General features: G+C 37.3%; 1 protein-coding gene across 13 annotated transcripts in view; it reads left to right on the top strand.

The window, feature by feature from the left end:
- The window catches only part of LOC143041063 (uncharacterized), a 234,938-nt gene that overhangs the window by 78,576 nt on the left and 130,065 nt on the right, over positions 1-26,297 (top strand). Inside the window, exon 6 of one of the 13 annotated variants that reach the window (XM_076212714.1) lies at positions 5,669-7,534. The exons of the other annotated variants lie outside the window; for them this stretch is intronic. Within the exon in view, the coding sequence (XP_076068829.1) occupies positions 5,669-5,959 (291 nt within the window). The 3' untranslated portion in view covers positions 5,960-7,534. Of the gene's footprint in view, positions 1-5,668; positions 7,535-26,297 lie in introns of those variants that run through there. 13 annotated transcript variants of the gene reach the window in all.

The following is a 26,297-nucleotide window of genomic DNA, read 5'->3' on the forward strand; positions in this document are numbered from 1 at the left end:
CCCACTGCTTTGGTACTCTAAAGCCCTCCAGACCGTGACACTATGTGGATGTTTTAGTCCCCTCAGTGTACTTTGGGAGGTAAGGATAGAGCCAGGACGCAACCTGACCTTCCTCCCTTTAGTTTCCTGTCACTGTGAAAGTGGCCTCATCAGATTACAAAACTGTCTTTTGCTTTTCCAAACCCCAGGCTAAATATTTATGATAAAACAATAGTCCTTTCTTCCTTTGCAATGGCTTTAAATTGGGTTTCATTTGTGGTGCATGATATTCAAATTTGAGGTCATTACAGAGGTGTTTCTGTATCTTCAGCACTGAGACATCCTGGAGGAGCCTTGGGTTCTTTTCTTATTTTTTTGTGCCAATGCAAGGCTTATTGTCTATCTGAATCTTCAGCACCTCGAGGTTCTCTCAGAAGTCACAGAAATCTGCCCTGACTTTTCTTTTGAAATGGTCACTGCTTATTGTGTCTGCTTCCCCCCATCTCTGTATGCTATGCAGCGCTACACCCGTGATAGCAGCAATTTCTTTGTTGTCTTTTCCAGCATGGCTCAAAGAACTTGTAGCTGCAATTTGCTCTTCTGATAACTCTCCTTGGTCTCATTGTCACATGAAATGTAAAGATAATGCACTGTGTTGCAAAAAATACACCAGGTACAGCAGAAAGGCTCTCACACATCCACACAGTATGAAGGACCAGCTCACACTGAGGCAACCAAATGTGGCAAGCTGCCTAAGGACATTTTCCATAGATCACCATTCACATGCCAATAAAATCAGTGGATTTGCACCATGTTTTTAGAGTGGGGCTTGTTTCATGTCAAAGTTGATACCATGGCATGTTTCAAGCCATCACTTTGGGCACTGACTGTACAACATATCACCTGTACTTTGCAAACTACCCATACAAAATGTATACACACTCAGATCACAAAATATGCACAAGACTGACCACCAAAGAAATAACCAGGAAGCACCAAAGTAAGTTAATATCTCTAAAGAGCTAAAATTGTCAAAAAGAAACCCAGTTCAACACCAAATAACCTATGAAAAAAAATGCCAATCACAAATGTGGAGCCTGTAAATGTTGGGGGGCTCATGCTACTTCCACAAAATATGTACATTCACACCCAGGTCATTAAACAATATCTTCAAGGCAGACTGCCAAACTTGATAGCCCCCACATACCCTACCATACCCACACCCCTGACATCATCCCCACAGAAAAATTCCTTTCAAAATAGAGGAACCACACTTACATGCTTATGTTCAGGACATCATCCAGCTCTTAAGGCAGTACCAGGAGAAAATAGGCCTGACCATAGAATCAAACTGTCCTAGATGTAACCGTCACACAGTGGGCACTGTGTACCTTATCCAGCAACACAATATTTCTTTCATAAATCACTTTTGGGCCTGTCAGGTGGCCATTGCTGGTTACATGGAGGCCATGGGTCTCCTGCAAAAGAAACTTGGGACAACAGATTGGCTGATTGATTAGATTTGTCAAATCAGATCAGCATATCTCAAAATCAGTTTTAGGACTAGTTCCAGGGCTGTCATGCTTAAGGTCACCATGCAGATGCTTTGCTTTTTCACAGATTATGGTTTCCAAAAAAAAACCAGTCAGTTGTTTTTTCATCATTTCACACTAACAAAAGTTTTTCTATATCATCAATTGTTTGTGATCTTTAAATAGCATTTATATCTTAGTAACAAGAGTTTACATTCTTTTCAATACATTAGCCTCTTTGATTGCCCCTTTATTTTTAAGGATGGTACAGTAGATTTTGCCATATATTGGGTGGCCAGGTACAAAATGCTTGTTGTACTTTCCCACTTATCTTACAAGTCAAGTGTTTTCAGCTCAATTATTGTTCACGCAGCCTTTTTTGTTTATCTTCATGGGGGCTATGATCACCAAGTTGATTTTTTTTTTTTTTTTTTTTTTTTTTTTTTTTTTTTTCCCCTCCAAAACTGTAGTATGTGATATTCATCAATCTTGATAGGGTGGAATGATCCCATAGACCATAAATTGATGCTATGTTGCTCTTATCAGCTAGCTCTTTGGTTTTGTTACTGAGAAATTCAAATATAGAGGTAAAAAAGTGTGTTTACCTAGTTGTATTATACGGGAGGGGAGCTATGCTCGTGGTGACCCATCTTTGTATCTCTCAGCATCAAGTTTTTTTCTTGAAATCTTGAATAGTGTTTGCACACACTGTTTCTTTGTCAAATTTGTTCCAAGTATCTATCACTCTGTGTAGGAAGCTTTTTTCAGATTCTTCTGTAATTATCTTTTTTTTTTTTTTTTTTTTCTTTCTTTTCATGTCCTCTTGTTTTTCCATTGTCCCATTTCAATAAATCATTCTTATCTAAGATTTCCATTCCCTTCAAAATTCTATAGATAGTAGGTCTCCTCTTTCCCTTCTTTGTTCTAAAGTTGGTAATTCTAATTTGGAGTCTTTGTTCATATGTCATTTTGGAAAGAGTTGGTTCCAGTTTTGTTGTTGCTCTTTGTATTCTTTCTATTTTTTTTTTATATTCTTTTTGGTACTGGGTGTCCATAGTGTTGCTGCATTCTCGAGTTTTGGTCTTATTAGTGTAGTTATTTTTTATTTATTCTTTTTTTTCATTTCCTCATCCAAATAGGCAAATGCCACTTTTATTGACCTCAATAAATTGTAGGTTTCTCTATTTTATTAATATGCTTATCCGGTGTCAAGTCTGCTGATCATCACTCCAAGGTCTTTTTCCAAGTTTACTTTTTTTACCTCTTCTTTACCAATTTTATAATCTCTCGATATTCTGTTTTTACTTTTTCCAAATTCCATTATACTACATTTCTTGATATTGAATTTCACTTCCCACTTTTGAGTCCATTTCTAGATCTTGTCCAAGTCTTGTTGTAATGAGTTGCAATCCTCCTCCGTTTTTACTTTCTTTAATAATTTTGTGTCGTCTGCAAAGAAATTCATATAACACTACTCTTTCATCTATGTCATTTATGTATATGGCAAACATTATTGGGGTCAGTACTGATCCCTGCCGGACACCACTTATCATTTCTTCCCAATTTGAGAATGTATCTCTAATTACTACTCTCAGGATTGCTTAAATAGGAAAGAAGCCATTTAAATGTAAAGTTCTTCTGTTTAGTGAAAGCAAATGAGAAATGGAGCCTCTCAACAATGGCAGGCACAAGATTTGGGCAGCAGAAACATAGTCTTTTTATGAATGACATAGAAACCGAGAACTACACTTAACTATGTTTCCCTAGCATGGTATCCAATTACAAAGAAAATCAAGGACAACCTGCAAATAATACAGAGTAGTCTCAAGAATAATAGCTACAGTCGAACCTCGAAAGCCTGGACTAATTGGGGGGAAGGGTGGTCCGGTCATGCCAAAAGTCCAGTCATCGAAAATATCGTCCTAACACCCGCAGGTTTTCGTAGCGGTATACGTATAGGTAATGTATGATATGGCATAGAAACACATAAGAATAATACTCTAACACTGTAATAATAACAATATTGTAATAATAATTCTGTAATAATAAATGTAATACAGGCATGTAAATGTACTGTATATACAGTGTACTGTACTGTATTTTTTATTATGTACATTGTAAATATCGGAATATATGCATGCGGGACAGTGGTGGCGGCCAGGGTTGCTGCGTTTTCTACACTGCCATGTAGAATGGGAGTGTTGCCATACCGGGGCATACATTTTTCTCGGTCGTGTGCAGACTTTCATAGCAAGATATACTTGTCAAACTTTGACAAAATGTTGGTTCTAGTTTTTTATTATTTGATAACTAGTTCTATGATTTTTAAACAAAAGTTTGAGTTTTTGAATGTTTTTAACAGCCCACTGATATGTAGAAAAAATTTCCTCATGTCCTTGTGCAGTTGCCACATGCCGCCATTTTACTACGTTTTGGTACAAAATTCTACGAAACGGCAGCCCTGGTGGCGGCTTGACTGGGCTGGGTTTGAGTACACGTGTACGGCCATCGCTGCCACCTACCGGACAAATAGGGAACTTTGCTTGAAAAGTCCGCCCTTTGTTCATTTCGACCGGTCATACAAGGGTCCGGGCTTTCGAGGTTCGACTGTATATACCAAGGGGCTCTACCCCATTATATGGCCAGCCAAGACACGCACCTACTTCCACCCATTGTTTTCCTCTCATCTTAGGTCCATGTGGGTGAATAATAACTGGCTGCAATGAAATAAAACCAATAGAACATCTACACTCAGAAACCAAAAAATTTCCTATAGAACAGTATATGAGAATGATAGGCTTACATTTCTTTGCATGAGTCCTCAAACCCACCCACCCCTCACATCACATCACAGATACAATCCACCAAATGCACTATGAAGACAACTCCAGCCTCCAGTATTCCACAACACTTCCATACAAGAACACATACACAGAGATCACAAAACAAACACTTTATAATAGACTGACAAACTCTGTATTGTATTGGAATCCCTTTGAAATCAACCTAACAAAGAAATTACCCCGAAGACAAGCAAGAACAGGACTGGCATGCTTATGCTCAGTTTACCACCTCACACAGAAATGGTACTAACACAGAATTGGCCTGGCAAGAGACATAATATGATCTAGATGGAATCACTACACAAGCTACATTGTATTACACTAACCCCCACATATATTTGACATAGTTCCATAAAATCTCTTCACTGAGTTACCTATGGGCTGACGTCAGAGGAGGCTAGATGACCACATCACAGATAACTGTCTAGGATGCAACACTTTACCTCATACTATACAACACATTATGGAAGACTGCATTGTACACAATCATGCATGCTGTCATTCCAGCTGGGGCATTCCTTAGGGGTGGGACTGCTTGGCCAGATAGTTTAGGTAACGACAAATACAACAACAACAACTGTTAGTGATTTGGGTCCAGAGGTCTCCTGCAAGAAAGATGTGAAATAGCATGTTATTTGATTGACCTGAAAATATCAGGCTACCAATCTACCTTAAAAGGAATTTGTATATGGATAGAAAAACAGTATTGGTCCTGTGAGATGGATATGAGAATCGTCTCATCTTCATATATTTTCAACATCCATATCTCCATTTGGAGATGTCACCCAGAGGGGCTGGCAATCAGTTTCTGGATTGTACTCAAGGGGGTAAGGTACTAACTTTAAATTGCTCAACCGAACTTGAGACAGGAAAATTTATAATACTAGTGAGATGTACTGAAGAGATGAAAATGAAAAGAGGTTAAAGTACATTGTTGATAAGTAATACAGTAATATGCTGAAGAGATGATAATGGTAGAGATTATGAAATGTTAATATTTGATAAGTGTTCTAACCATAGTTAACCACAGTATGTATATTGATAAAATTGTTGGGTATTTTACATTATTTTGTTGAATATCTGGAAACTGTAGTGGCTTGTTAAATACAAAAACATTTACTTGTACAATATGTGTCTACACTGATAGTCCATTCCATTTTTATCTCCAATGTTATTTATTTTTTTTATTCAAAGAGAAATAAATGTGAGCATAATATTACAAGTACATACACTAGGGCTGCTGCCGTCTGCTGGCTGCCAGCCACATGCTGAGTGCATCACCTTTGCATCACTACTCCTCTGCTTTATTTCAAGATGGACTGGCAGCAGCAGCAGCAGCAACATCAACAACAGCACTGGGGCTCAACATTTACATCCAAGACGAGGACGAACCTGACAGTTAAGCAGAAGCTGGAGCTGCTGAAGAAGTTGGATGAGGGGGTGCCCTACAAGCAACTCATGGTTGAGTTTGGCTGTTCTAAATCAACAGTATATGATATTAAGAAAGCTCGCCTCTCCCTGCAGTCCTTTGTAGAAAATAATGATGAAGTTGAAGAGCAGCTGGTGTATCAGCGTAGGAGAATTCGTAAAGGAACAAATCATTAGGAAAAAGATAAAATGTAGCAGGTCATGACTTGCAGTGTGATACAGTATTTCCTACAAAATTTAATGATTCCACCACAGTAGAATTGTATGTTAAGTCTGATAAATGGTATGAAAATGGTTAACCTCTTGAATATGAGTCATATATCCGCGTGCACATCAGGATGCCTGATGTACGATGATGCATCACAATATATGTATTACAAAATATAAAGTTACTGCTGTTATACTTGTTCCCTTTCACTCAAAATAATTATAATCTCACAGAAAATGTGATCAAACCTGTTTTGAGAATATAGGGATAACTCAGCTACAGCTATAAAATAGATATAATCAGGAAATCAATACCGGCATCCTTGTATACCCCACTTGCTGCATACGTGTGTGTCATCATATTCAAGAGATTAATGGACCTCACTTTCTTAATTTTGTGAACTGCACAGGAAGACTTATCCATAAGTTTTATAGATATTGTTTTATACCTCTAAAATCCAATCATATTGATGCTGCATCTGTTTATGTGCTATCCAAGATTTTAGTTGCTAAAAGATTGTAATAATGATAAATTGTAAGACCATTTAATGTTTTAAGTTTGGTACAGTCATCACCAAAAGTGCTGTTCATCTGTTGAATTTAGACAAGTTATGGCAAAGGGAACACCATATGAGGCAAAAACCTTTATTAGCCTCTTCAATATGAGTCAAATTCTCTTGCACAACATTGGCTGCCTGATGTATGATGATTTGATGATGCATCACAATACTCATATTATAAAGTATAAATGTACAGCTGTATTATTTATTATCTTTCACCATTAATGTCAAATTCTCTTGCACAGCATTGGATGCCTAATGTATGATGCATCACACTACTTGTGTTATGAAATATAAAGTCACTACTGTATTACTTGTTCTCTTTCACTCTGAGTAATAATAAACACAGAAATCGTGAATGAACCAGTTCACAGAATTTAGGGGTTACTCAGCTATAACTACAAAATAAATATAATCAGGACACCGATGCCAGCACCCTTGTATACCCACTCGCACCTCATGACACCTATTTAGGCGTCATCATATCAAGGAGGTTAATGGTATATTGTGTTCATCAGAGCTTCATCAGGGTTACTTGATAAAGGCTTATCATTGCATGGTATTTCTTATGCCATAATTATATGTGGTTGCCATTTTCAAATCCAGTTGTTGTTACTTCTTACTTCAGCTACCAGTTAAGAGATGTTTCTCTGTCAATTGGGCCAGCCTATTCTTTCAGTTGTGACATGTTGTATCCATTACCAACTGCATCTTCCCATCTTTTACTTAGTTTACCTCTAGGTCTTTTTCCTCTTGGTTTTCAATTCCACCTTCAACTTTACTATTCTTCCCTCATCCATTCAGTGTACCCCGACCACCTCAGCCATACTATGTCATTTGTTGTATTGGTACAGATAAAATTAATTGTTACATCAAGTTTCATTAAGTGGAAAACCTCTAGCCCCATAGTGCCTGGCAAAATTCATCAGGCCCTCCCACAGATATTTGGGAAGAAACTTCAGACTGTATTCTATTGTATTATTATGGGACTATTTCCACATCACCAGTTGAAAGTGGTAATGGAAAGGGAGCAGTCACCAGTTGTCAAATCTCCATTTGTTAAAAAAAAAATTGTAAGACATACAGTTGAAGTTAAAAAAGAGAGATCTTGGGTCCAGTCTGGAGACCGAGTATCAGGCCCTCTGGCTGTACCTCCTGTGTTTTGATAACAAGGTAATTGTTGCCTCAAGTTTCACTAACTGGAAATCCACAGCTCAGCACAGACTCACCAAATTTCTAACATTGATTCCAGAGTAATGCCAGGTTAACCATTCTGCCAGTCCAACAGTGGTTTTGTAATAACAAAGCACTTCTGACCAAAATTGTGTATTTACCAAGTTGTATTTTACAGGACGAGAGCTATGCTTATAGTGACCCATTTTCGTATCTCTCTGCATCCAGTTTATTCTTAAAATCTTGTATAGTTTCGGCACACTGTTTCTCCATTTAGTTTGTTCCAGACATCAATCACTCTATGTGGGAAGCTATTCTTTTTCAAATCTCTTCTGTAACTGTCCTTCTTTAGCTTCTTCTTGTGTCCTCATGCTTCTCTTCTGTCCTATTTTAATAAGTCGTCTCCATCAAGAATTTCCATTCCTTTCATAAATCTGTAAATGGTCAACAAATCACCTCTTCTCTTCTCTCTTCCAGTGTTGATAGATGTAATTTATCCAGTCTTTGTTCGTATGTCAAATTTGATAGTGTAGGTGCCATTTTTGTTGCTGCTCTTTGAATTCTTTCTATTTTTTTTTTTTTTTCTATTTATTGATTGATTGATTGAATTTTTTTTTTGTGCTAGGTGCCCATAGTGTTGCAACATACTCTAATTTAGGTCTTATCAGTGCAACCACTATTTTCTTTACCATTTCTTCATCCATGTAGTTGAAGGCCACTTTCATTGATCTTAATAAGTTAAAAGTCTCTCCAACTAATTTATTGACATGTTTATCAGGTGTTAAGTCACTTTAGATAATCACTCCCAGGTCCCTTTCTGAGTAAATGTTTTTTTACTTCCTTACCAATTTTATATTGACCTGATATTCTATTTTTGCTTTTTCCAGATTCCATTATACTACATTTCTTAATGTTAGAGTTCATTTTACACCTCTGACTCCATTCCCATATTTTGTCCAGGCCTTCTTGTAATTTATCTTATATTATTTGTTTTTGTTTTGTTATCATTTTCTGTCTGATTTTCATTTATTATTAGTTATATGTCAATTTATTATTATTTACTATTTACCTGTTTGTTTATTATTTAAGTATACCTATGCATTTATTTATGTATTTTATTTGTTATTTACATTATCATAGTTTTTATTTATTATTTTATTATTAATATGATTTTTTTCGCATCCGACCTAGATATGGATCAAAAGGTCTCCTGTCGGCATGCTCCGCCTTTGTAATCCTTTGATACCAGTCTGAAGTTTGTAGGATCTTCTTTGTTTCCTCCTATATATATTGGTATTATGTTTGCATCTTTTCAATCTTGTGGTACCTTTCCTTCTTTGAGTGAAAAATCTATTACCTTGTATAATTTGTCCGTCAGTTCGTCTATACACTCTTTCAGTATCCAATTTGCAATTCCATCCAGTCCATGCGATTTCCTAGCATTTAGGTTTTTTATTTGGTCTCTTATTTTTTTCTGTGTTACCTTTATTTCTTTCATTTTAGGGGATCTTTCTCATTGTCCATCTTCCTAAATTTGTGAGCTCTCAATTGTAAAAACAGACCTGAAATCTCTGATCATGACTTCTGCCATCTCTGTGTCATCTATATATTCTTTATCTCCTTCACGCAGTTTTACAATTTCATGTTTGTCTTTTAATTTATCATTTACATATCTGTGAAAGAGTTTAGGTTGATCTTTACATTTGTCTATAATATCTTTTTCATAGTTTCTTTTTTCTTTCCTGCATATATTCATATATTCATACCTAAGTTTTATATATATTTGCATTTTTTTTTTTTTTTTTTTTTTTTGGTGGGGGGGGACTATTTTCCAACTTTTCCAGGTTTTGTCTCTTCTGTCTTTAGCCTCACTGCACCTTTTGTTATACCAACACTTTATATAAATATCTTTTTGCTTCTTTGGTACATATCAATTTCTTCCTTGTACTTTTCTTTGAATATATTCCATTTGACTTCCATCTTTGTTTTCTCTTTGGAAAATTCATCCAGTTTGTGTTTTGGAAAAATTGTCTAAGTTTTACAAAATCTGTTTTGTTGTATATTAACCTTCCTTCTCACATCATTTTGTTCTTTTAATTCAAACTCTATTAGTATATGGTCACTCTTTCCAATTGGTGTTTTATACTCCATTTTGTTCACAATATCCAGTTCAGAAATTGATATTAAGTCTAGTTTCGACGGTTCCTGATTGTTTCTATATCTAGTATTTTCCTTAACCCATTGTGTTAAGGTATATTCAATGGTCATATCCAGCAGAAAGTTGCTCCAAAGTTCTTCTCCCCCTTTTACAATCATTTTTTCCCAGATTATATCCTTAGCATTAAAATCACCCACATTCATTGTGTCTTCCAGTAATTTAGAATGATCACTATCAGATCAAGCCTGTGTTTTTGGTGGCACATATTTTGCTACAAATTTTCTACTTTTCATATTTTTAATTACTTTAATTATATTTAATTCCACATTATATTTCCCTTCATTTATCTTTGTCTTATTTAAACCCTTTTTGGTTAATATCATGACACCTCCATGTTTGTCTGTTCTATTTTTGCCCAGTGATTGTATAGACATTGCCCCACTGTACTTGTTGATAGAGGGCCTTTCAGTTTTGTCTCCACAATTCCCATAATGTCAGGTTTCTCTATTTCCAGATAGTCATTTAGTTAATTAATTCCAGAGATCATACCATCGATATTTGTGTATGCCACTTTTAGTTTCATATTTTCTTCTCTTTTTTTGGTTTAAGTTTCCATTTTTCTGATGTACCATTTTTTCAGTCTTAAGTCCAGTACTCTCAATTTTTTTTTTTTTTTTCTGTCTGTTCTTTTCTCATTTCTGTCTTTGGCTTCAATTCTGAGAGCCTTGTCATTCTCTTTTTTCCTCATCACTCATTTACTTTTATATCCATATATGTTTGAATTTCTTGCTGTTTGCTAATTTTACTGGTTTTGATAGTATCCTCTGCTATCATTTGAGTTCTTGGTTTTATTTTCAGAGGTCTATGTTGTTTTCCTTTTGAGTATTTGCCTATCCTGTGAATCTTGTCAATTTCTGTGTCAAAATTTTGCCTTTCATCCTGAATTTCTTTCAGAATTTCCTTAGCTATTTCCTTTTCCTTCTTTTCTCTCTAGTATTTATACACATATTTTTCTTGGATACCATGGACCACAATGCATTTACCTTTGTCAACTGTATCTCTTACCCAATTTTCGTTTTCTTTAATTACTTTCATAACTGTTTTGTATTTTCCTCCATCTGCTTTTGTACTATTTCTCTAAAAAATATATATATTTTTTTCCTGTTCTTGTTTCCATTGATTTTTTATTTCAAGGAGGTCTGTTTCTTTGACTCCACCTTTCCGGTCACTACCTGTAATTTCTCTTTGACCTCCTTTTTCAGTTCTTCATTTTTATTTTTGTCCTCATTTTTCATTCTTTTGTTCTCTCTTTTGAGCATATCAATTTTGCTCTTTAGGTCACTTAATTCTCTAATCGTTTGCTTATTACTCTTATGCAAAGTAATCTATTCCCTAAGTACAGCTTGGTAGTCCAATTTTAAATCTATTTCTTCCAATAATTCATTTACTTCACGATTTCTTAATGCTTTGCTATATCTAACTTCTATCTATATCTAAGCCTTTACCTATTTCTCCTGGATTTCTTTGAAAACCTGAAAAACTGTTGTTCTCCCACCTTTGATTTATTCTTGATGTGTCAATTAAGCATGTCCTCTTGGGAATTACTCCTCTCAGCGATTGAACCTTATATTTAGGCCTCTCTTCGTTGGTTCATTCAATACTTCTTTGTCTTTTTCTTTCTCCATTGTGCCAACTATACATATTTCAAGAACTGGATTTAACCTTATCGGTCACACGAGAAACATAGCCTACACATTCTGCACAATAACAACTAGTCATTTACTTTGTGTCGGCGACAAAACCACTAGATTGACGCTCAATTGCTGCACTTCCTTTCACTTTGGTATCTTGTTTTGAAAACATCATTTATACTTACATCTTACAGCTAGGGATAAATGTAAGCCAAATAAAGTAAGAATCTCAGAAAGTTGAAAAATCACAATGAATAAGTATAGTGTAAATAGCTCAGTTGAGTTAGGCACATGGAGCACCAACTGGCCATCCAATAAACTTCAGTCAGTTTCATGAACAGAACTTTAGGTTCCACCCACAAATTTTACTGCAATATGATGGTATTAATAATAATTGTTACCTCATGTTTCATGGACTGGAAACCTGCATTCAGTAGTAACAGTCCCTGGACCCTCCCATAGATCCCTCTTTTGGAAGAAATAGATAATTGTGTTGTAATAATGTGAGACCATTTTAAGTCACCAATTTATAGTGGAGAAGGAGAACAGGCACTAGTTGTCTGCTTTCCCTATGTGAAAAGGTGGAGGAAGTACACTTGAATTTGATAGGAAGATTTTGGGCCTTGTCTGGAAACAAAAGGCTACACCTCCATAAAGTTTGAATATTGAAGGGTTTCAAAGATGGGAAGTGGGGAGATTTCTCTATGGCTTTGTATCATAAGATCATCACTTGCAGGTACCTGTTCTTTGTCACACTGTAACATTAGTTGAAAATTATATTCCTGTTATATAACTTTGGAATGGTGTTTTGATATTACCTACTCTTGATAATGTAGATAAGGTTATAGTTATATTTTAATTATGAAATTTAAAACAAGTGTAGTTGCATCTTATGAATAATTATGTAAGATAGTTTTGAAAACATGATAGTATGACAGGCTACAATTTAAAATTAATGACTGCCTCATTACATGTTAAATTTATTTTCACATTGCATTATAAGATTATGACAGATGTTTAAGAAAAATATATCGTCAATTATATGGAAGATATAAAGATGAGATACCAGTACTTCTAAAAATGTTATTGACTACCTAAACAAATAGATTTTTATGTATTGAATCTGAGCTGGGTGGCTGCAATGAATAGAGCACTGGCATCCAGAGGTAAGAAGCTAATGGATGACAGTTTGAGTTCTATTAGAGTCCATGCATGATGGTAGTAAGGGCATACAGTTTTAAAACACTAAAATCTGAAAAAGGCATTCTATACCTAGCCACTTTTAAGAGTTAATGAGTAAGAATTGTGGAAGAAGCATTTATCTACCTTGAAAAAAAAAGTGTGTATGTGTGTGTGTGTATATATATATATATATATATATAAATACACACAGTGGCTGCAAAAAATGTACACACTAAGGATTTTGGACAATAAATATCAAAAGAACAACTTTCTGGCATTTTATTTTCATTTTCATGCTACACTTGGTATTTAGATATGTTCCCTTTATTCTTCAGTACAAACTGAATCCTCCTCGGCATCAAATTGGCAGGATTGGTGAAGTAAGTGGCACTTATTGTCACCAACAGCTGCTTAAGTGCCTCCCTCATGTCTGGGATGCTGATTGGTTGTGTCTCAGCCAAATTGACCTTCATCTTATTCGAAGCATTCTCAGTAGTGTTCAAGTCCAGGGAATTGCCTGGCCACTCCAAAACACTAATGTTCTGATAGGAAAGGAACTTTTTCACTGCCTTGGACCTGTGAGAGGGAGCACTATCGTGCATAAAATAATCATAGCCATGAATGTCCCAGAATGTGAGCATGTGCTCCCTCATAACATTGATATAATTACTTGCTTTCATAGTCACATTTTTGGGGAGGAAGTAGTGTGCCCCTCCCCATTTTTCCCACTGAAGGCATCCCACACCATCACACTGTCTGGGTTTTTTACCATCTCTGTATATTGCGGGTCATATCTTGACATCCCACTGGGGCAACAGATGATCTTGGAGCCTCCACCTGAATGTGCTTTTGTCACTAAATATGATGTTCTGCCACTGCTAGGATGTCCAGTCCTTGTACTTCTTGCAAAATTCCAGCCTTTTCTTCTTCATGGGATCCATGAGCAGGGGCCTCTGCAATTTGAGGTCTTTCTGAAGCCAATGTTGTATTGTTTTTAAAGCAACATTTTTTAGTAGGTCTGGGGGGTTCTTCTTAAGGCTGACAGCTGAAATGGACAGTTCTGTCATCATTTCTTGCCATAGGATCTTGTCTGTGCAAGGGGAAATCTTCCTAGGTGCCCCAGAGCTGGTGCCTTTCTTGATGGAATGGTACTGGGTTTGGGGTAGCAGCATGTTTCAGGTTGTACATTGCCTTCCTTGTCACCTTCAAATCAGCAGCCACATGAAAAACAGACATTCCCTGCTCAAATAGGGTAAGGGCCCTGGTCTTCCATCCTAAGATTGGTATGCCTCATCTTGAACAGTAGAAGGCAAGTTAAGGGCACCAAAGTTGGTGGGAAAGTGAAAAATATATATATATTCAGGAGCGGCATACGCAATCTCCTCTCTCACAGAGCTCTGGTGGCTCACAGAAGGGTGGGTTGTTAGGGAATGGTGGCACGAGCCTGGCTCTACACCACCACGTCATCGGTAGCTGTGCCCCAGTTTTTCTTGCCAGGAATATACAATTGAAAAGCACATGTATATCATGTGTGTAGATTTTACTTCTGTATATTATGTGTAGATTTTTTTTTGCATCCACTGTATATATGTATATATATATATGACACAGGAAAACCCACAGTCAGAGAAAATAAACTTCGAAAAAAAAAGATTCCTATATTTCGGCTATCAACTGTAGCCCTCTTCAGGAAAGTACTGAAGAGGGCTACAGTTGATAGCCGAAATATAGGAATCTTCTTTATTCGAAGTTTATTTTCTCCGACTGTGGGTTTTCCTGTGTGTCATTTACAAATGTGCTACTACATTGCTGTTTAGAAATATATATATATATATAGAAAAAACCACTGGTATATAAGAGACACAGTCCGAACGTTTTCGTCTATTTAAGACATCACGAAAACGTTCGGCCTACGTTTCTTATTTACCAGTGGTTTTTTCTGCAAATCATATTCACGTGTCTTTTGTGAAATACTGCAAAATATATATATATATATATATATATATATATATATATATATATATATATATATATATATACATGTGTGTGTGTATTTACCTAGTTGTATTATATGGGAAGGGGAGCTGTGCTTGTAGTGACCCATATATTTACCTTTACCTAGTTGTATTTAAGGGGAAGAGAGCTATGCTTGTAGTGACCCATCTTTGTATCTTTCAGCATCTAGTTTGTTCTTAAATTCTTGTATAATTTTTGCACACATTGTTACTTCATCCACATTGTTCCAGATATCATTCTGTGTGGGAAACTATTCTTTTTTCAGATATCTTCCATAACTATCCCTTTTGAGTTTTTTTTCATGTCCTCTTGTTTTCTCTTATCCCACTTTAATAAATCATCTCTGTTGAGGACTTCCATCCCTTTCATAATTCTGTAAATGGCCAGTAGATCTCTTTCTCTTCTTTGTTCTTTGTTAGTTTCAGTTTGGACAATCTTTGTATGTCAATTTAGAGTGTATTGGTGCCATCTTTGTCATTGCCTTTTGGATTCTTTCTAATTTCTTTGTATTCTTTTTAGTACTAGGTGTCCATAGTGTTGCAGTGTACTCCAATCTTGGTCTTATCATTGTGACTAATATTTTCTTTACCATTTCCTCATCCAAGTAGTCAAAGGCCACTTTCATTGATTTTAGTTGATTGAAAGTTTCTCTGACTATTTTGTCGATATGCTTGTCTGGTGACATGTCTTTGCTGATAATTACTCCTAGGTCCCTTTCTGAGCTAACTCTTTTTTTTTTTCTTTGTACCAGTTTTATGTTGCCCAGATATTCTATTTTTACTTTTTCCAAACTCCATTATATAGTAAGTTCTCGTTATACAGTACATATGTGTTCCTGAAAACCTTCCCGCAAATTGAAATAACCGTATACAAAACCCATTATAACATGTAATAGTAGGATATGGCAGACGTACCTTCTCCCTGCTCTTTCCTCTTCAAAATATCTAGCGGATACCGTATCTGTGAATTTTTCTTACCGTAAATAGAATCGAGGTAGTAATTACCAAATACCATAACTGTGAATTTACCGGATAAAGAATTATCGTACAAGGAGGACTCACTGTAGTATGTGGTCACTCCTCCCATTTGGTGTCTTGTATTCCATTTTATCCACAATTTCAGGCTCTTGACATAAATATTAAATCTAGTCTCGATGGTTCTTCATTGTTTCTATAGCTGGTAATTTCCTGAACCCATTGAGTCATTGTGTATACAGTGCTCATATCCAGAAGTACATTTCCCCAAAGGTCTTCACCTTTTATTGTCATTTCTTCCCAGTATTTTTCTTTTGAATTAAAATCACCCATAATTACTATGTCTCCGCCTTTCAGTAATTCAATTAATGCATTCTTTGTGTCTTCAAACATTTTGGAATGATCACTCTCTCCAAGACTGTGTTTTTTGGGGCACATATATTACAACAAATTTTCTACTTTTCATGTCACTGTTTTCAATTGTTATCATAATTCCACATTATGTTTTCCTTCTGTTATCTTTGTCACATTTAACCCCTTCCATACGGTGCCGCCTACGTAGGCGTCATGAGGAGCAAGTGGATTCGCGACGCTGCCATATCGGCGTCTTGATTATATTTATTGTAGTCGCCCCTGTGTTTTTACATTCTCCCAAATGTGCCCTGAATCCCATTCTCTGTGGTTTTCAAAATTCGCGGGTGAAAGAGAGAACGATCGATATAAGCAGTGACTATATTTTATGATGCGAGTATTATTACGACACGTCGTACGGCTGGCATTGGCTGCTGCCCGCGAGATTTAAGTCCGGAGTGAAGTGGTTAAGCTTTTCTTAGTCAAAAACATGACTCCACCCAGTTTCTCCTTTCTACAGTATTAGGTGGTAGTGGACCTTTTATTTTTGTCTCCACAATTCCCATTATGTCTGGTTTCTCTACTGCCAGATAGTTATTTAATTCATTTGGTCCTGAAATCATACCATCTGTGTTGGTATACATTACTTTTATTTTATTTATATATATATATATATATATATATATATATATATATATTTTTTTTTTTTTTTTTTTTTTTTTACCATTTTCTCAGCCTCCCTTCTCTTTTCTCTCTCTCTTTTTCCTCATCACTCATTTCTTTTTTATCCATACATTTTTGTAATTTTCACTGCTTGCCAGCTTTGCTGTTTTTGATAGTACGTCTGCTATCATTTGAGACCTTAGTTTAATTTCTAGTGGTCTATATTGTTTTTCTTTAGTGTTGCCTCATTCTATTTACCTCTTCTAGCTTTTGTCCATTACCTGTCCCTCCTCTTGTAACTTTCTCAGTCACTGCTTGTATTTGTTCTTTCATATCATTTTTCAAAGCCTCGTTCTTGTTTGTATCTTCATTTTTCATTCTTTTGTTTTCACTTCTGACCATGTTTAATTCCTTTTTTAGATCATTAAGCTCCCGTAAGTCTCATCATTAGCTCTTTTTAGTTGGTTCACCTCTGTACATTGCCCTGTATTCAGCTTTCAGATCCATTAGTTCCTCAATCAATTCAGCAATAACCCAATTTCTTGGGACATTTTTTATACTTAGATTCTCTTTCCAATTATAAACCTCTACCTAATATTCCAGTTTCTTTTATAAACCCTGAAAATACATTATTATCCAACCTTTGAGAAGATTTCGGGGTATCAATCATACAAGATTTCTTAGGTATAACCCCCAGCGGTGATTCCACTCTGCTTACATCCAAACATCTCTTTGTTGGTTCACTTCTTTGTTTTTCTCCTTTATCATTCTCCATTTTGTGTATTTAACACTAATGTTGAATGCGCTATCATTTTGGTCACTCAATAAACATAACTGTCTTTCCCAAACATAAATGCAACTAGGTGTTTTCTTCAAATTTATTGAAAAAGTGCTGTACAACAGAGCTTGTTTCTAGCCGTCTATTCCCACCTGTGGTTTGTGCTCAAGTGTGTGTGTATGTATAAAATGCAAGTAATTGTAATGAAAATTTTCAGACATCTATATAATGATGTATGAGAAAAGTAATGATAGACATATACATATACCAAGGGCTTTCTCCCCCATATAAGGGAGGTAGTCAAAGTCAAAGGCATAAATCCACTCCCACCCTTTTCATCTCCACATACTCCACTCCCATTCACCACCCCTCCCTCCATCTTTTCTTGGTTCCTGGATGATGGGTCATCCCTGCATCTTGCCCACTGCCTTGCGTCAGAAGCAATGCAGTAAGACCTAGCGCATCCACAGCAAGGCCACTTTATTTAATTAATGACCTCCATCCCCTCATGCAGAAAAAGAGAAAACAGGGAGAAATCCCTTTGGGCTGCATCAAAATATCATTCACACCTATTCCATCACCCGCCCATCCCCCACTCCCATACATCACAGCATCATCCATACACAACCATTCTTCACTCATATCTATATAATGTTTTCTCCTTTCCCTCCTCAACAAACATTCCCCTCTTTCCCAGTGCCCCGGAGGAGGGATTGAGGAAGTTGGTGGCAGAGTTTGGGAGAGTATGTGATAGAAGAAAGCTAAAGATAAATGTGGGTAAAAGTAAGGTGATGAGATGTACAAGGGGTGAAAGTGGCAGTAGACTGGAAGTGAGCATTAAGGGAGAGCGACTGGAGGAAGTGGATAGTTTTAGATACTTGGGTGCAAATGTGGCAGGAAAAGGTGGAGGTAGAATGTAGATTGAGAGAAGCGAGTAAATGCCTTGGTGGATTAAAGAGTGTAATGAGGAATAGACATTTGGGAATGGATGCTAAGAGGAGACTGTATGAAGGAGTGATTGTGCCAACAGCACTGTATGGGGCAGAAACATGGAACATAAGAGAAGAAGAGAGGAGTTTGAATGTGTTTGAGATGAGGTGTCTGAGAAGTATGATGGGGGTTATTAGGCTAGATAGAGTGAAAAATGTGGAGGTGAGGAGGAGAACGGGTGGAAAGGGAGTTGGGAGATAGGGTTGATGAAAGAATATTAGGATGGTTTGGACACATGGAAAGAATGAATGAAGAAAGACTAGTAAAAGAGGTATGGAAGGCAGATGTGGAGGGAGTGAACATGAGGGGACATCCTAGGATGAGGTGGATGGATGGGGTGAAGGGGCTTTGGGGAAGAGGGGAATGTCTGTTGAGGAAGGACAGGAGAGGACAGAAGACAGGGGTGAATGGAGAATGGTTGTATATGGAGGATGTTGTGATGCATGTGGTGGAATGGGCCGGGGGATGGGGGGTGAGGGTATGTGTAAGCAAAATTTGATGCATCCCGAAGGGATTTCTCCCTGTCTTCTCCTTTTATGCAATGGGGGGTCGCCGATTTAATGAAGCGGCCTTGCTGTGGATGTGCTGTGTCTTGGGACACTGCTTCTGACCCAGGGCAGTGGACAAGGTGCAGGGATGACCCGTCATCCAGGAGGTGCTAAGATGAGAGGGAGGGTGGAGGGGTGTGGAGTGTATTCAGGGATGGAATGGGTGGGAATGATTTGATGCCTTTTCCTTTTTGGCTACCTTCCTTGTAAGGGGGAAAAAGCCTTGGTATATGTATGTATATGTATGCATATATATATGTACATATATGTGTACTACACTGAATGGGTCCCAGTGAACGGATATACATTTTTATCAACTACAATACACTTCCATTCTAAGCCATCAACATCAAGAGACTCATGGAGGCCAGCATGCAGAAATTGAAACATGGTATGGCCAAGGACATGAACCAGGGCTAGCACGTGACAAGTGATAGTGCCTTAACCAATTGCACCATCTCTCTTGGTGCAGACTCAAGTTGTCAACTTTTCTTGTACTTAAGTAATTAGGAGATGCAATTGAACTTAATAGAAAGGGATCTTAGACTTAGTTTTGAAACTTAGCATCAACCCTTCAGGTATGCACCTCCAAATGGAAGATAGTGAATTGATAGGTTCTGAAGATAAGCAGTATGGAGATGATTCTTCCTGACATCCATCTTACATGATCACTTTATACAGTTATTCTTCATTGGCCCTTGTGGCTTATACGGTACAATAATAATAATTGTTGTCACAAGTTTCATTGACTGAAAATCTGCAATCCCACAGTGCCTAACAGTCCTTGGGCTCCTCCACAAATGTCTAGGAAGAAATGTTTGACTATTGTCTGTGCTGTATTAATGTGGAAATGTTTGTGTCACTGGCTTATATTCTGTAGAGGGAAAAGTCATCACTTGATAGGTCTCCTTATGTAAAAAGGCAAAGGAAACAAAGTTGACCAACATTCAGAGCATGGTCTAAAGACAAATGGGAATAGTCACCATTTGTTGGGTCTTGTATGAAAAAATAGAGCAAACACTGAGTTGATAGACATTCTGAGCCTAATCTAGAGTTGGTGTCATTTCTGGGGGCTGTACCTCTGGATGGAGGTGAAGGTGTTCATGGGTTTTGAAGACATACAACAGGGAGATGATGCTAATGCACATCTCATAGTACCATCATTTGCATGTATCTGTTATTGGCCCCTTTTAAACAGTACTATGGTGTGAATTTAATGTTTGATGAGTTCTGTCAGCATATTAACATTAGTATATGGAGACGGTTAAAGAAAATGGAGAAAGGTGAAAGATGGGCCAGTTGTTGTTTGCTGATGACACTGCACTTATGGCAGGATTGAGGAGGTTGGTGACGGAGTTTGGGAGGGGGGGGGAGTTGAAGATAACTGTAGGTGGAAGTAAGGTGATGAGATGTACAAGGGAGAAAGTGGCAGCAGACTGGAAGCGAGTATTAAGGGAGAGAGACTGGAGGAGGGGAATAGTTTGGATACCGTATTTTTCAGACCATAAGGCGTGGGAAAAATCTTTCAAATTGGCCAAAATCGGGTGGTGCGCCTTATCGTGCGGTGCGCCTTATGTGTGGCTTCAGTGCAAAAAAAATGCCTCGGATAGTGACGTACTATTTTGACACGTTTCATAGCTAGCCTGCCGACGGTGACAGTGCATAATAGGTCTAGCAAAAGTTACAACCAAGTTATAACCAAGATGCATGTATCTTGACAAGAAAATTGTGAAAACTTCGACAGTTTTCGGGTCCATGCCACAGCATTCATTCACACTATCATGGCTATGACATGATAGCGTCCACAACACAGACATCCATTTTGCATTGGTATAGTCTCGCTCCACTCAGACTGTAGTCATTTGGGTATTTTTTTAGTTTCGATCATGGGCGCAATATAGCAATATAAAATTAATTATTAATTTTGTAAATTAAAATGTATTAACGTAATATGCAATTTTGTGGGCGGAAATGAAAATAAAAAATACCTTGCTACAAGCAAATATGCTAATGAACGAAGTCGGTAGCATAGGATCGGGACACCAATGTCTCTCACGACGACGACAACGAGGACGAGCCGGATGACATTTAATTTGCAGGTAATGATTTATTAAACACAGGTTAGGTTAGACGAATTTATCACCCTTTCATATCTTCGACGTCGGCATCTATCATAACAAACATGGTGTACCATTCGTCCGACACGACTTCGTTACTTACGAAATCTGTTTCAGCACATTTTTTGTTTTTTATTTCCGCTCACAAAATTGCATATTACGTTGATACATTATAATTTACAAAATTGATAATTAATTTTTTATTGCTATATTGCACCCATGGTCGAAACTAAAAATTTACCTTCATTTGAAATCTTGTGTTTTTAAGTGAATAGAGAATTCCGGGAATAAAACTGCTAATGTTGGTTTTATTCCCCACAATTCCTGTAACGTGTTTGTTGTTTTTTGGAGTACAGTATTGGCAGGGCAGACCGTCCATGGAGGTGGTCTGATTTCACTGACCAAAATAAAAATATATATCATTTTTGTCATTTTGCTAAATCCCAACCGATTTTTCTCATTCAACAACGAAGATGTTGTTCTGAATGCACTCACATATGCATGATTATCCGATGACGAGACCAGGTGCACCTTATGGTGAGGTACGCCTTATGTAAGGACAGGGAATAGCAAATTACGGGTGTGCCTTATGGTACGAAGCGCCTTATGGTCCGAAAAATACGGTACTTGGGTGCAAATGTGGCAGGGCAGCAGACTGGAAATGAGTATTAAAGGAGAGAGACTGGAGGAGGTGGATAGTTTGGATACTTGGGTGTAAATGTGGTGGGAAGGGAAGGAGTGCAGGTGGAATGTAGATTGAAAGAAACAAGTGAATGTTTTGGGGGATTGAAAAGTGTAATGAGAAATAGACATTTAGAAATGAATGCTAAGAGGAGATTGTATGAAAGAGTGATTGTACCAACAGCACTGTATGGGGCAGAAACATGGAATGTGAGAGGAGGAGGAGTTTGAATGTGTTTGAGACGAGGTGCCTGAGAAGTATGATAGGAGTTACTATGCTGGATAGAATGAGAAACAAGGTGAGGAGGAGAATGGGGGTGGAAAGGGAGTTGGGAGATGAGATTGATGAAAAAGTATTGGGATGGTTTGGACACATGGAAAGAATGAGTGAGGAAAGATTGGTAAAAAAGGTGTGGAAGGCAAAGGTGGAAGGAGTGAACATGAGGGGGCAACCAAGAATGAGATGGATGGATGGGTGTAAAAGGGGCATTGGAAAAGAGGGGAATGTCTGTTGAGGAAGGATGGAAGAAGACAGAAAATAGGGGTGAATGGAGAATGGTTGTGTATGGATGATGCTATGATGCATGAAAGGGAGTGAATAGGGATGGGAGGGTGAGGGAGTATGTGTGAAAAATAATTTTATGCAGCCTGAAAGGATTTCTCCCTGTCTTCTCTTTTTCTGCATAAGGGGACGGAAAGGGAGGGGTCAGCGATTAAATGAAGTGACCTTGCTGTGGATGTGCTGTCTTGTGACACTGCTCCTGATCCAGGGCAGTGGGCAAAATGCAGAGATGACACATCATCCAGGAGGAGCCAAGATAAAAGGGAAGGAGGGGGGTGAATAGGAGTGGAGTATGTGGTGATGGAATGGGTGGGAGTGGATTTTATGTCTTTGTTCTTTTGCTATCTCCCTCGTAAGGGAGATGAAGCCTTTGGTGTATGTATGTATGATTGTATGTATCTTTTGGGTGTAACTTTTTTGAAAAAGATTGGAGTGACTTTACATGTGTTTAGATTTCCATTCCTCACCTTTTTGGTTGTATCAGCTGGATTTGTTTAGGCACAATGTCAAATATATCAAGTATCCTCATCCTGTATACTGTAGGTATGTACATTTTTGGACAAAGACCTTGAATCTTCTTTTGGTTTTTGTTATGTAGTTAGAATGTTGCAGAGTTTTGTTTTGTTGTTTATCTTACTCTGCAAGGTATTTTCTTGTATAAAGATACAGTAAGTGAGATGGACAACAAAAAATTTTATGAGCACAGTGAAAAATATAGAGGGGCTCAAGACTTAGGGTTTCTCATTATTTTGCCTAGTTTATACCATAGGAGTCATCATGTTTTCCATACGTAAAATTGCAAGTGTATACACAAGTTATAAGATTGTATTCAAATTTATGATTATATCCAAATTCATTTCCAAATAAATGTAGGGATAGAATTTCACTCTAGAAAAGTATTCAAGAAGCACTCAGAATTGTCAATAGACTCAAGAATCATTAGAATAATTTCTAACTTTTTAATGGGATAAGTAAAAATATATGATTAACATGTATTTTTTGCCTCTCAATAAAAGCAAAAAGGTTTTCAAAGCTTGTAACTTGGACTTTATCTAATAAGGTGCAAGATTAGATGAAAGTACATTTATAAAAGCAAATACCAAAAGAGTTACTTCTCATTCAAATAAACTTTCAATCATTATTTTATAATTTTACACCAATGATATTTCTCAACTGCAGTCTTCAATTTGAAATTATAGGATGGATTTTGTCCCAAGTATTGTTTGATATAGAGCAAAGGTGTATAATGATTTTTAACCCCTTTAATATGAGGTTATCCTTGCTTGAATGACTCAGTTTGATAAATCATTTTTATTGCCCTAGTTTTCATGTGCAGGAGAATTGGAGCCCCCAGGAAACTGGCCATGCCCACCAATTTAGCCCAGAAGTCACTCAATGAATAGATTTTTTGAGTGTTCTAAAGTGTACAAGTGTAGTATAAAGTGTTGTGTGTTCTGTGTGATGGTTGCATCTTTGGCATTTAGTGTCTATTGCCAAAAACAACAACAATGTTGGCAGTTTGTGCAGGGTGGTGACCTAAACATAGTGTATTTATATTTCTAAACAGAAATGTAGTAGCACATTTGTAAATGACACACAGGAAACCCACAGTCAGAGAAAATAAACTTTGAATAAAGAATCCTATATTTTGGCTATCAACTGTAGCCCTCTTCAGGAAAGTACATAAGACAGAGGACAGAGGGGACTTATAAGCTACAAAAAAGAGAAGGAATATGGACAAATGGCATCACTCAGGCACAGGGCAAAATTGGGTGGCGGAGGAGGGAGAGGGTGAGGTGAGGGGGGTTGTAAGCTCCATACCAGCCTGCTGACCACCGCGCGTGAAATAATGTCAGGTGTGCACTTCCCTTTAGATATATTAATATTGGGGCATTCCTCAATTAATCCTGATTCAACTGTTTTTCTCCTGAAACTGCAGTGGGACTTGAACACTAATCTGGCCTTACCCCAGTCGAAAGAATGATTCTTATTTTTGACATGAAGAAATACAGCCGAATTTTCTTGCCCATACCTAATTGACCTTTTATGTTCTGCCAATCTAGTTTATTTTCTCCGACTATGGGTTTCCTGTGTGTCATAGTGTATTTATTTTTGTATAGAAGTGAAATGGGTTTCCAGAAGGTGGCTGATGTCTGATCCCTTTGAGGTGACAGTATGTGTAAAGCCAGGCTTTGTCTTAGCTCCTGTAATTTGTAATATCTACATCACTGCTTTCATTCTCCTAACTCATAATGACAACATCAATACTAGTATTGTCATTAGCCTTCAGCTGGATGACTTTTTGTTCAGTCTAAGTAGACTTAACCTCTTCAGTACGGTTCAAAATCTCGAGGGCAGCATTAGCTGTCAGACGTACGATGTGTCGTAATAATACTTGCATCATAAAATATAGTCACCGCTTATATCGATCGTTCTCTCTTTCACCTGTGAATTTTGATAACCATAGAAAATGTGATGAAGACAGTTTAGAGAGTATGTCATTACGCAGGGGCAACTACAATAAATATAATCAAGACGCCGATATGGCAGCCTCGCGTATCCACTTGCTCCTCATGCCGCCTACGTGTGCGGTACCGTATGGAAGGGGTTAAAATGAAGACCAATATAACCTGCTTACATCTTTGATATACATCATATACTACTTGTTTCAGTGAAACTTCATTACTGCTTGCTTCCCACTTCTCCCAATTGACCTCATTGCCATTAAAGTCTCCAACAAGGACTTTATTGTTATTTTGTTCAATAATTTTCTAAGGGGTTTGATGTTTGCTAATGATGTTTGATGTTTGCTAATATTCAGCTTCATTCCAAGGCATCACCTTGGGGACATACTCTATTTGCTAGTGTTTAAGACGCAACCTCACATGAAATGCACCCCTATTTTACAAGGATGTTTTAATAATAATAATAAATGTAGTGAAAAGAACAGAGTATGGAAATGGTAATAATGGAGGATTTGAGGAGAGGATGTATGGCTTGATGGCATGTGAAACAAACAGAAATATGGTAGCATGGTATATAAATATTTGAGAATAAAATAAATGGAAGAAAAATGGAAAGAGTAAAAGTGGTGAAGTTAAGGACATGACAGTACCTAGTTAGTTGGAAGGTCTGAGAAGCCATTCCTGGAGGGCAAATGTCGAGGTGGATTTTGTTTCAAGTCCTCACTCCTCTTGTTTGTGTGTTTGTAATCAGCATTGTAAAGGATTCAATTATTTTCTGTTCTTGTGTAGATCTTTGGGTAGAATAGTGGTTCCCTCCCAATTTGGTAGGTGTCCTTCTGTGTCTTATGTGGTTAACTAGAGTGTTTCCCGGTGATGTCTAATGTCTGCTTTGTGTTCCCTGAGTCTGTTGTTAAGTCCATTACAAGGAATTTTGTAGATGATGCTACTGTCACAGTTCGTCTTGGTTTTGTCCTTTGTGATTAAGTGTCCTATTTTCTTTCCTATGTCATTTACTATAATCAGTCCAGTTTGTCTCAGTCTTGGAAAGCATGTGAGAGAGATGAGAATTAGGAACCACAAGGTATTGTAAATCTGGCCTCTCTTCACTTTCTTTTCTCAGTCTGATTTTAATGGCTTTCTCTAATTATGTCCCTAGCATGCCATCTGAATACCTTAGGTTCCTGAATGCAGCGGTTATGTGTTTAATTTCCTCCTGTAAATACTCAACACTGCATATTCTAAGAAACCAAAGATAAAACCCAATAATGACTCCTGATTTAGTCTTTTTATTATGTGCACTAAGTAATGGATGAAGTCATCCTTGTTTATGATTTGCAGTATACCTTGAACCTAGTGCTGTCATCCAATATGATGATGACAGTGTATAGGAGAGGTAGGG

This window comes from Oratosquilla oratoria, chromosome 30, assembly GCF_046742065.1.
Source record: "Oratosquilla oratoria isolate Oo_2021 chromosome 30, ASM4674206v1, whole genome shotgun sequence".
Lineage (NCBI taxonomy): Eukaryota > Metazoa > Arthropoda > Malacostraca > Stomatopoda > Squillidae > Oratosquilla > Oratosquilla oratoria.